Below are 10,439 nucleotides of genomic sequence, written 5' to 3' on the forward strand. Positions count from 1 at the left end.
TAAATATAGGCCAAGCAACATATCTATTAAAGGAAAAAGATTATCAACCATCCATACTTTATTCGATGGGAATTTCAATATGACGCCAAGGCTAGAAAAGGACCTCTTTTACCATATTTTCAACCAGATCATGTATCTTGAAAGAAAGATCAAATATTTTACGAGATCCCTATATAAAAAATTTTTAATATTTTATTTCACACATCAGGTATGCTAAAAGTAATAAAACTCGTAAAACCAAGATCCATTTCCTTCTCTTTCCAGCGTAGCATAAAACTTCTTTTGGCATGGTGTTAAAAAAAAAAAACGGCACCGTACATAAAAGCATCAATGATTTTTAATTAGAGAACCTGATTTACCGTAACCATCAAAATTATCACAATAAAGAAATTTTTATAAAATCAAATAGATTCATAACTTTGCAATCCAATGAAATTAGATCCCTTGTCTCCAATTATCAAAAGTCAGTGTACTGTCAGCCGCCTCTTTGATCCCCTCTCTCTTGTGCGCCAAAGAAAGAGCTCCTGGTCGCCCCTCCAACCCCCCTAGATCTCAATCTACGCGCGTATTAAAACCCCCAAGATTCGATGTCTTGAGCTGACCTTTTTGGATTTATTTCTTTCCGTATATAGATCCGATGGATTGCGGCCGCGCCGCAAACGACTCTTGGAGGGGGGCCAGGAGCGACGGCGGAGCCCGGCGGAAGACGGCTGACCCCCGGCAATGACATGGCCGCCTCCGCCAGCTCTCAGCACCGATGCGTCTTCGGTCAGTGATCAAGAACCACTGCTTCCAACCTTTTCCCTAACTACACCAAGAAAAGTCCCTTTTTTTTCTGCGTTTCTGTTGCTTTTCTCCCGGTCCGGTCTCGGTTCTTGGAGTCTTATGTCCTTCTTGGTGGTTCTTTGTTCGTTTTTTATGGATACATCGAGAAAGATTCGATTTTTTTCTCGATCTTTTATCTTCTCGTTGCTTATAATCTCGGTTCTGGAAGTCTCGAGACTACATTTGACATTTATTTGGGATTTGTGGCAGTTGGGAACATACCTTATGATGCTACGGAGGAGCAGCTGATTCGGATATGTGAGGAGGTTGGCCCCGTGGTGTCCTTCAGGTCAGCCGCCTCTTAAAAACCTAGAACTTTGATGTCTTGGAGATCAAAACGAAAACCTTTTCTTTTTCCTTTTTTTTTTTTTTTTTTTTTGTTTGTGTGACGGTCCTTTTGTTGGATCTCTAGAACCAATGGGTTGTAGTTAAAACCAGAAGTTTGAAACCAGTTGCTCTTCAAGTCGCTGCGCTGAGGCAGTGAAAATCCTATTGCTTATCTAGAAAGGATCGCCCAATGTTCGATGTAATTGCTCATCTGAATTTCTGAAAATTGGTTCCTTTGTTAAACTACTGGACAATTGTATTGTTCTCTTGTATTATATATCATGGTTTTTCGTGTTCTTTCATGGCCTGCACTGGAGCTGTAGGTTATGAACTGATCATTTTCTTGCATTCACTTTTTTTTTTTGGTCCTTCATTGAGAAAAGCATGCCTTTCATTACATGATTACCAATAATGTGAACAGCCTATCAGCTATGCTTAGATTAGTCGGATTGCTCTCCCAGATAACCTAAGGTTTGTGAGGATCTTTTAGTAAGATTTTACTAATCCATCTTTGTTTTCTATTATTCCTTGGAGACTGTTTTTGCTGAAAGCATGAACAGTTCCCTCTATTAACAAGAAAGGTTATGTAGATAGGCAAATTAGGGAAGTCTGGACTAACTGTAACTTTTGTATAACAAATGACAACTTCGTATGGAAGTGAAGGAACAAATTTCTTGTCATGAAAGTAAGTTGCTACTTATTAAGCTCAAGAGCTGAAAACCCACTATGAATTTTGAATTCCGAGTTTAACGTGATCTTCTAAATGTCATATCCTTCCCTTATATCTGGCTATAAAGACACTAGGACCTTATTAATCTTACATACACTGAAAATGAGTCTTATGGTTAAACAAGTACATGGAGCCCAACTTTAGTGTCAATATGCATGGATTGGAGTATATAGATGGAACATGTTTCTCGGGCTTACTACTTTAGAAGATCAATCTGTCTACTTCCAATCCCATCTTTTTTTGCAATGTTCCACTTGTTTCTCTGCTGTATTCTCAGTTTTTACCTTAATGTATTCTGACCATAGGAACATTTCCAAATTTACCTTGTCTCCTGAAATAGTTTAACATCATTTGTAAATAATATAAAGTATGGTTCTCCTGAGTATCAATAATTTGCTGAGCTATTGAACATGTAAAGAGATACAAGCTTAGTTCCATGCCTTGTTGTAGGGTCAGCATGACTGAAAATCACTAATTTAACCACAACTATTTGTGATCCTTGTAAGCACTCCTTCATACACCTTCTTGATAATTTTAAACTACCCTTGAAGCTTTATGTCTCCCACAGTGCCTACCAAGTTATTTCTAGGGATATTTTATAATGTTCTTTAAAAATCGACACCGATCATTTGACCACTTTTCTTCTTCTTGAATACCTCCATCAATTGCCTTAACAAGATGACAACATTTATTATGGCTTGAAGAAAAATTGGCTCTTCAAAATTTAGTATTTTTTTTCTTAGCCTTTTTTTCACCATCCTCCTCATTTAATATCCTGGCTCAAAATTCCAGCTTTTAAGATAGTTGATGCACTAATACATGATTACCTTTATATTTGACCTCTTCTGGATGTTGTTGAATAAGTTTCTTAAATAAAGTCAACCTAGTTTCTCCTATGATGTTCCATATCTTAAGTGATATAAATTTTTTTGACTACATTGCCACTTTGTTTGCTTTGCAAAGATATATGTACTCTTATTTCACTAAAATTGAATTGTGGTGTGCCCACCCACTTGTTAATTGTGTTTCTTATGATAACTTTCTTTAATAGAGTCCTTGACTTATTTTGTTCTTACTCATCCTAGTGTACTTCTGAAACCTACAATTAGATGTACTTATATTTTGAGCTCAATCATATAGCTTTTCTTAAGCTACACATTTTAGCAAACTTCCTAGTTTTTCTGTATTCCTTATAGATTTATATAACTGTCAAGTTATTCGAAATTACTTGCTTTTTGCAATTTGCTAATATTCCTCTTTTCCTTAATTTCCTATCACCACTCATAATTCCACCACCTTTATATGGTTGTCCATTTAGGTTCTCCTAATAATTCTATTACACCTATATTGACAATATGCCAAATGATATCACGTTTTATTCAATGCAATCTTGATTTCTAGTTCCCTTCAATACTTGGTCTATAAGGATGTCATGGCTTGCCCTTTGGAATTGACCACCTTATCGTTAACCATGATTTATGCCTTTTCCTTTTGCTTTTAGAGTACATATTCATGACAATAATGTGTTATGTAGCCAGACTTTCTTTTTATCAGCTCACAACCTTTGAATGTTGAACTCTTTACTCCTGTTTCTTTTTGAAACAAGAAAAAGAGGTCTATCTATGACATATTAGATGGGCTTGTGAAACTAACTCAATGCTCAACTTTCATTTTAAGAAAGATTGGAGAGTATTGTCACATTATCTATTTGTTGGCTGAGGTTTATCATGACTTTCTGCTTACTAATCTCTAATTTGTATTGCAAGTGACCAATCAGAAGACAGTGCAAAGTTTGTGGCAGCAGAAAGTTTAACATTTCAGGGACCTTTTTTCATTCTTCATTTGTATACTCTGTTAAATAGTGATCTATAATGTTTTGATGCAGGCTGGTAATTGATAGAGAAACTGGGAAGCCCAAAGGTTATGGATTTTGTGAGTACAAGGATGAAGAGACAGCTCTTAGCGCTCGTCGCAATCTTCAGGGCTATGAAATAAATGGCCGTCAGTTACGAGTTGATTTTGCAGAAAATGATAAAAATGCTGACAGAAACAGAGAGCAGGTCAGATATGATTACCTACTAAAAGAAGCATTCAAATTCTCTGCTCCAGTTACCTTATCACGTAAACTACTAGAACGGGGGGATGTATTTTTAACCTTGTGATTGATATATTCTTGCTATACTTGTCAGTTAGTTTAACTAATCCTAGGAAGTTGTTTTTTTAGAGATATATTTTTGGCAAACAAGTGCTTCCACCTTGTATCAACTTATATGAAGGCAAGCTGTGTTCTCATAGGACTTACATCACATTAGTTTATTTATCTCCAGCGTAATGAAATGCAATGGTTTTCTTTTACCAATAGGGCATATTCTACTTGTTCAGCTATGTCAGTTTGGGGTACAGTTAATTCACTGGGAGGATTACTCTCCCAATTTGAAGTTTTTTCCCAGAAGTTTCAACCATCATGGATGATGACAGCAGTCACGACCGACCATAAAGATCCTCGTGACTATGACAGGGGATATGCTTTTTCACTTTCTTGCCACCCTACTCTAATCAAATAAAGGTCCCTTTGGAAGTTGACAAAGGCAGACACTGACATGAGAAAGGAACAAGTGATGCAAGTTAGAAGTTTTGTTATTGTATTGAATCCTGATCTTTTAAGAAAAAATGCATGTGATAATTGTACTTATGTTTTATAATTGGGGCATGATACAGCTAATTAGATATTTGATATACTTCTTTAAATTTCATGGCCTGGTGTCAAACTGGCAAATTATCATAACTACTGATTCTAGGAGGTGTTTTCGCTGCAATTGCAGTGCAACTATATGTTTCTATCAGTCTAGATAGAATTGCAAGTGGTACTTTATTATCATTTAGTGGATGAAAAGTACAGTTGGAAAAGTACACCATTATATGATACTTGATGAGGAAATTCTAAGTTGATAACTTTTGTTGCAGGGTCGTGGTGGACCAGGGTTGACATCAAGTATCTGTTCGACTTCCTTTTTTTCACTTCAATTTGTTCTTTCATTTCTGTTTTTTTGAGACTTCATTGTTGCATGGACCAGGTTCTTTGGTAACGCTCTTAATGAAAATCTGCAGATGCTCAGAGGCAATCAGGTGGACCCTCTATCCTTGGGGATTCAACTCTTCATCAACCTATTGGTCTGCCATTAGCTGCAACTGCTTCATCTCTCATGGCTGGAGCTCTAGGTGGGGCTCAGACTTCTGGCATCCAACATGGTTTACAAAGCCAGTCTGGAATGGGAAATGATGCCTTGACTTGTTATCTAGCTGGGATGTCTAGACACCAATTGAACGAAATTATATCTGAGATAAAGGTCATTTTTTCTGTGCGCTCACCTTTTCTTTGTCATCGTTCTCCCTCTCATGTATGCAAACCATAAGATCCTGGTATTAGTTTGATTATAGGCTCTGGCTACTCAAAACAAGCCACTGGCTCGACAACTATTGCAAGGGAATCCACAGCTGCCAAAGGCTCTCTTTCAGGTTGCTATTTCACTCATTCAACTTCATAGACCAGATTTTTTTTCTTTTTTTATTTATGACAGTGAGCTATGTGCCCAAAGATGGTATACAAAGTTAAGTGAGGATCATCATATCAACACAAGGCTATTTTGTCTGATTAATGAATAAACATGCTTTTCACATATCTTGAAATTTGCTTTTCATTTGAATCAATTTATAGTGAATCATGCTGACCAGTTATGGCAGGAATTTAGCAAATGCTCAGGACAAAAGGTGCTTCATTATGATGATCTCACTTTATGTGAATAATCATCTTATACATTTTTCCCTTATCTTAGTTAACACAGGAAAAGTTTCAGGTCTAAATCATATCTTCATTCCCTACGAACATCAGTTGCCACCTTAATAATATGCACATTTTATTGATCTCAGCATTATCTGCAACTTGTTTATGTGGTTCAAATTTACCTTAGATTTTTCTCTTGCTTCCATCCCCATGCTTCGGTATTGATTTGTCATTTTACTTAGTATTTACTTGTTACTTATATTTGATAAACTGAAAATTTGGAACTTTGTGCTATGTCTATATTACAGGCACTGATAATGCTTGGCATGGTGACACCACAAATGGTCTGTCTCATTAACCTCAGAAGGATGTACTGGTTTATCTGGTAGAATGATACTGAGTTTGTATAATGTCAAATGCTGGTTGTAATTTTTGAACTGCAGATGCAAATGACAAGCAGTCTGCCATCATCAATTTTGGCCCCCCAACCTTCATCTCATCTTGGCCAAGCATCTTCGCAAAAGGATGCTTTGATTGGAATGTTGTCGAGGCGATCTGAAAGTCAGATGCCCAATGTTCCACAAAACACAACAGATTTACAGCAATCTGCACTTCTGCTGCCCAGTGTGCCTGTTCACCCTCCACATCAGCGCCCTCTGCCCCATGCCCAAGTTCTCCAGGGAAAAATACCAGGCAAACATGGAGCTACTGAAACATCATCAATACAGCCTCAGCCTCTTGGTGGCCCTTCTATTCAGCCAAATCCTCCTGTACCGGCATCAAAAGGCCTGATACCACAAATTCACCCCCCACTTCAGCAGCATCATGCTAGACCAACTGGAGCTGCATCTTTGGCGCAACGTCCTCTGCTGGCCATCCCAAACACAAGCCTCCAGCAATCACTTTTGCTCCATCCTTCAGTATCTCGGGCAAGTTTTTTCACTGTTAAATGCCTAACTAACTATATCTACCGTATGCAGAATTCAATGATTAAAATATAATGATGGGAAATAGACTGTGAAAATCAAATAAGTATTTTCTGTCTGTGGTCTAAGATCTGAGTTTTGGTCCTGAATTTCATTTTTCACAGCAATGGAGCAAAATATTGCAAGTGCCATTTTCTTTTATGTTACTGTATGGTTGTGGATTTGTTTCAATTTTAAGAACTTTATTTCCCGAGCATTCGCATACTTTAAAATTTTTCATGGCTCCTGTATGTTTACATATTGGGTCTTTATAAATATATTTTAGTAATTGTATCCAATTTTTCTTTCCATTTGCTGAACTCTAGTTGTATAACAGATCAGCTCATCAAATTACCAATTACCACTGGGTGGACTGGAGATGCTTTCAAAGGAAGCTGGAACATCTGCTTCTGTTAGCCACGATCCAACTTGGGCATCCAAAGCTAGTACACAAAATTTAGGAGTAGGTTTGGTGGAGCAAACAAGAATGGCAGGTGATGCATCGGAACTGATGAGTCGTCCTTCAAAAATACATAGATTGGAAGATGGAAGTGGTGCTCCCCAGTTGATGAATGGCCATTCTTCTTCCAATAGACCTATTTCAGGTCAAACAATCGGCACTGGATCAGTATCTGTGAGTCAAATGACAGGTTTTGATGGGGTGCAACATTCAGAGAAACAGATGCCTCAGGTATTTTACTCATGGATATTATATCAAAGTGTTTGGCTTTCTGTTGTCACACCACACAGTGCACACACAATGCTTGATCAGGAAACTTAGTAAAGACCGGATCATTGAAGAATTGAATCTCGACCACTGCAATTGGATAAGGTCCAATTTTTTATCCAATGGTCAGATCCTTCATCAGGATAAACTTTGGTTGACTGTTCCAATGGCTTTCACCTTCACATAGGCTATGGGCTTTTACTTTCACATAGACTGTGTACCTCAATAACACCAAGAACTTCTTATGTTTCTTCTCCACAGCTTGCTTAAAATCTGCGAGCTTCTCTTCATGTCGAGAAGAAGATGCAAAACACTAGCAATGGTGCTATTTCCTACCTCTCAAGTTTCAATGTCATGCTGTAGATAGACTAGGAAAGGAAAAGAAAGCAAGGAGGCTTAGATCTGGAGAAATTTTGAAGGATCAGATTTGCTCTGATACCATCGGATGTAGCCTCACTTGAAATTTGGGCTAGAGAACTGCAGATTAGGGCTCAGATCTGATTTCATCCAGACTTTTATGGCTGTTTTCTACCCCTGTTGGGAAAATAGCAAAAAAGATTTTAACAATTGATCTGAAACTCATCTTGAAACATGCTGTCTAACAGCAGGAAATAAAAAAAATAGAAGGGTAAGGGAAATAGGAGAGAATAAGAGAGGAAGAAAGTAGATGAGAAGAAGAGAGGAGAGAAGGAAGGAGGTCTGCTGCCTTTTCTTTCAATATTAATTCCAGAGTACAATGTCATTAATCTGCTTATGCAGGAGGCAACTTATAGCCTTAAACAGACTTAACCGGTCCCTGTCCTTTCCAATCATGACCCTGGAAAATTAGAAATAAGAAATACAAATACAGCCGGCAGAAATCATTTCTAATTTGGATTTTGGATTGATAGGCCAGCAGTTGTTTTTCAATTGAGTCCTTTTGGGAACTTAACAGTAATATTAAAATTCTCCAGATTCTGATAGATAAAGATTGATAAAAGATTCCTAATCCACAGATTTCATGCAAGATCTAAATCTTAACTAAACAAGATAACTTGTATCTCAAGCAAGGACTGGTTGGGGTCATCATTGGCTGCAGTGGTCAAGGAACCAGCATGGGCCTAGTTAAACAGGTTCATTGCTTTTTTGAGCTCCACCAATAAGGCTAAAGCTCTAACCAAGATATACAGTTACTAGTTAACATCATTGTGAAGGAGGCCTATGATAAATTTGCCTTCTTTAAACTACTATAATCGAAGATGATGGAGAAGTGAATTCAGGATTTTATTTCATTTCATCACATTGAAGTTATTTTAAGATCCTCATTTGTCAAAGCTATGGTGGTTATGGAAAAGATCTCACTTTCTGGGGATGAGCTGATTGTGGCATAAATTCTTGAGGTTGGGAATGACCAGATAGGTTGTGAAGGCAATTAGTGATTCCAAGGCGATGGAAACCCATTTGTTTGAAAATGTTGTCTGCTCTTTTCCCTGCGTAGTTTGCTTTGGTGACCTTTGATGTCCCCATAGAGACACAAGAGGAGATACAAGGCTAAACTCTGGTGCCCATCGGAGGATGCAAGGCTTAACAGTGGAGTTGTGCTTGGGTGCAGAGTCTGCCTAGGAACTTGGATGAATTATTTAAATTACCAGGCAGCTAGATGTGACAACATTATTATGTTCAGAGTGATTGGAAGAAATGTACTGGTGCTTTTATTCATGTGGGTAATGTCATGATGTGTATCTTAAACAATGAGGGCTGCCCGAGGATTTTGCTGAATGAATTAAAAGTTGTATCTCTGAGAAAATGCTTACTGATGGCTATTTTACCTCTGACAGATTTAAAATGGAGTGTTGAAGAGAGAACAGTGGGCGCCTCCACAAGTTACTAGGATTCATACTTGTCTTCACTAGTTAAATTGAGATTAACAGAATTATCTCTCCTTGTGAGAAACTTTTTGTGGGAAAATCTGGGAATATGAAATGGGTCTCGTTTTAGCATTATTCTTGTTTTATGTTTTCATCTTTCTTAGGAGTATGAGTTGTGGGTATCCACTTCATTAGTAGATTAATATGCAAACTTCTGTTATAAAATGAGGATCTGGGTTAGAGTCTTAAGCCTTCAGGTTACTCTGCACTCAAACCTGATCGTGCATGGCCACGGGCTCATCCATTTAGTTTTGATTCAGTCTTCTGCTATCTTCGTACTTCGGTTTTTTTTTTTTTCTGCTTGTTTTTTCAGAATTAACTCTAATTCATTGTGGCCACTGTATAAATGTGGTTTAGTTGCATCTATACATTGATATTCACCTGGAGTCGCTTGTGTTGGGTCTCCACATACCGTAGATTTATCTTGATCTTCTTGGCTATTTCTTTATTCATTTCTTGTGCATCCTTGGCTGTTATATGTCATATGCAATTGGTTATGTTAATATTCCCCTTGATTTCTCTTCTGGGTGCAGCTTACATCTGAAATGGAGTCAGCTCTTCTGCAGCAAGTACTGAGTCTAACACCTGAGCAGTTAAGTTCATTACCTGTAGAGCAGCAGCAGCAAGTACTTCAACTCCAACAGATGTTATCAAGCAAGTAGCATAACTCTGTACTGGGTTTCTCGATGCCCTACCCCAAGCAATGGGGAGGACACACGGACATAATGCATAAAGGGGGATCCCAGATCATTTTATTTGTCACCTGTTCAATATATTTGTGCCTGCATTCTTTGATGTGTAGATGTGATGAAAGAAGCATAACAGTCCATCGTCATCTTAGTTGCGGAATGCAAGGCTGGCTTCCTTGCTTCCATGTAACATTAGAGTATAATTCATCGTCTTCAAATAAAAAGCATGGAGCTCTCTTCTATCTATTGTTTTAAGTTTGCATTTGTGCACACATAACCCTTTTCTTGTCTCCAGCAATTAATGCAAAGGAATATAAGATGGAAGAAGATTGAACCTACAGATTTTCCCTAATGGTATATCACTGCTTTGATCCTATCTATGAGAAGCTCTGCTTAACTATGTTGTCTCTCATGTAATTGTAATTGGTTTTGGGAGTTCTGATGCCTCTTCAGCATCCACATGGTTCATGTTAGAAGTAACATTGTCT

At 37.8% G+C, this 10,439-nt stretch overlaps 1 protein-coding gene across 2 annotated transcripts; it reads left to right on the plus strand.

Annotated features, from left to right (window-relative positions):
• The first annotated feature begins 395 nt into the window (after positions 1-395).
• On the plus strand, positions 396-10,197 carry LOC105038400 (cleavage stimulating factor 64). Of its 2 annotated transcripts, XM_010914200.4 has the most exons (11): positions 396-527; positions 633-768; positions 1,036-1,114; positions 3,768-3,942; positions 4,847-4,874; positions 4,991-5,229; positions 5,321-5,398; positions 5,972-6,007; positions 6,107-6,592; positions 6,966-7,319; positions 9,796-10,197. In XM_010914200.4, exons 2-11 carry the CDS (start codon positions 729-731, stop codon positions 9,922-9,924), a joined length of 1,644 nt encoding a protein of 547 aa, XP_010912502.1. In that variant the 5' UTR covers positions 396-527; positions 633-728; the 3' UTR covers positions 9,925-10,197. The 2 variants fall into 2 exon arrangements, with proteins under 2 accessions (XP_010912502.1, XP_019703905.1); XM_019848346.3 differs by having other exon boundaries at positions 499-768.
• Positions 10,198-10,439: the final 242 nt, after the last annotated feature.

Source organism: Elaeis guineensis, chromosome 1 (genome assembly GCF_000442705.2).
Source record: "Elaeis guineensis isolate ETL-2024a chromosome 1, EG11, whole genome shotgun sequence".
In the NCBI taxonomy this organism is placed as follows: Eukaryota; Viridiplantae; Streptophyta; class Magnoliopsida; order Arecales; family Arecaceae; genus Elaeis; species Elaeis guineensis.

Excerpts from the sequence above, each read along its gene's own strand:
- LOC105038400 (XM_010914200.4), top strand. The coding sequence starts at position 729 with ATGGCCGCCTCCGCCAGCTCTCAGCACCGATGCGTCTTCG. Across the intron at positions 6,008-6,106 it reads GCATGGTGACACCACAAATG|ATGCAAATGACAAGCAGTCT; the intron begins GTCTGTCTCATT and ends TTTGAACTGCAG. Across the intron at positions 7,320-9,795 it reads CAGAGAAACAGATGCCTCAG|CTTACATCTGAAATGGAGTC; the intron begins GTATTTTACTCA and ends TTCTGGGTGCAG.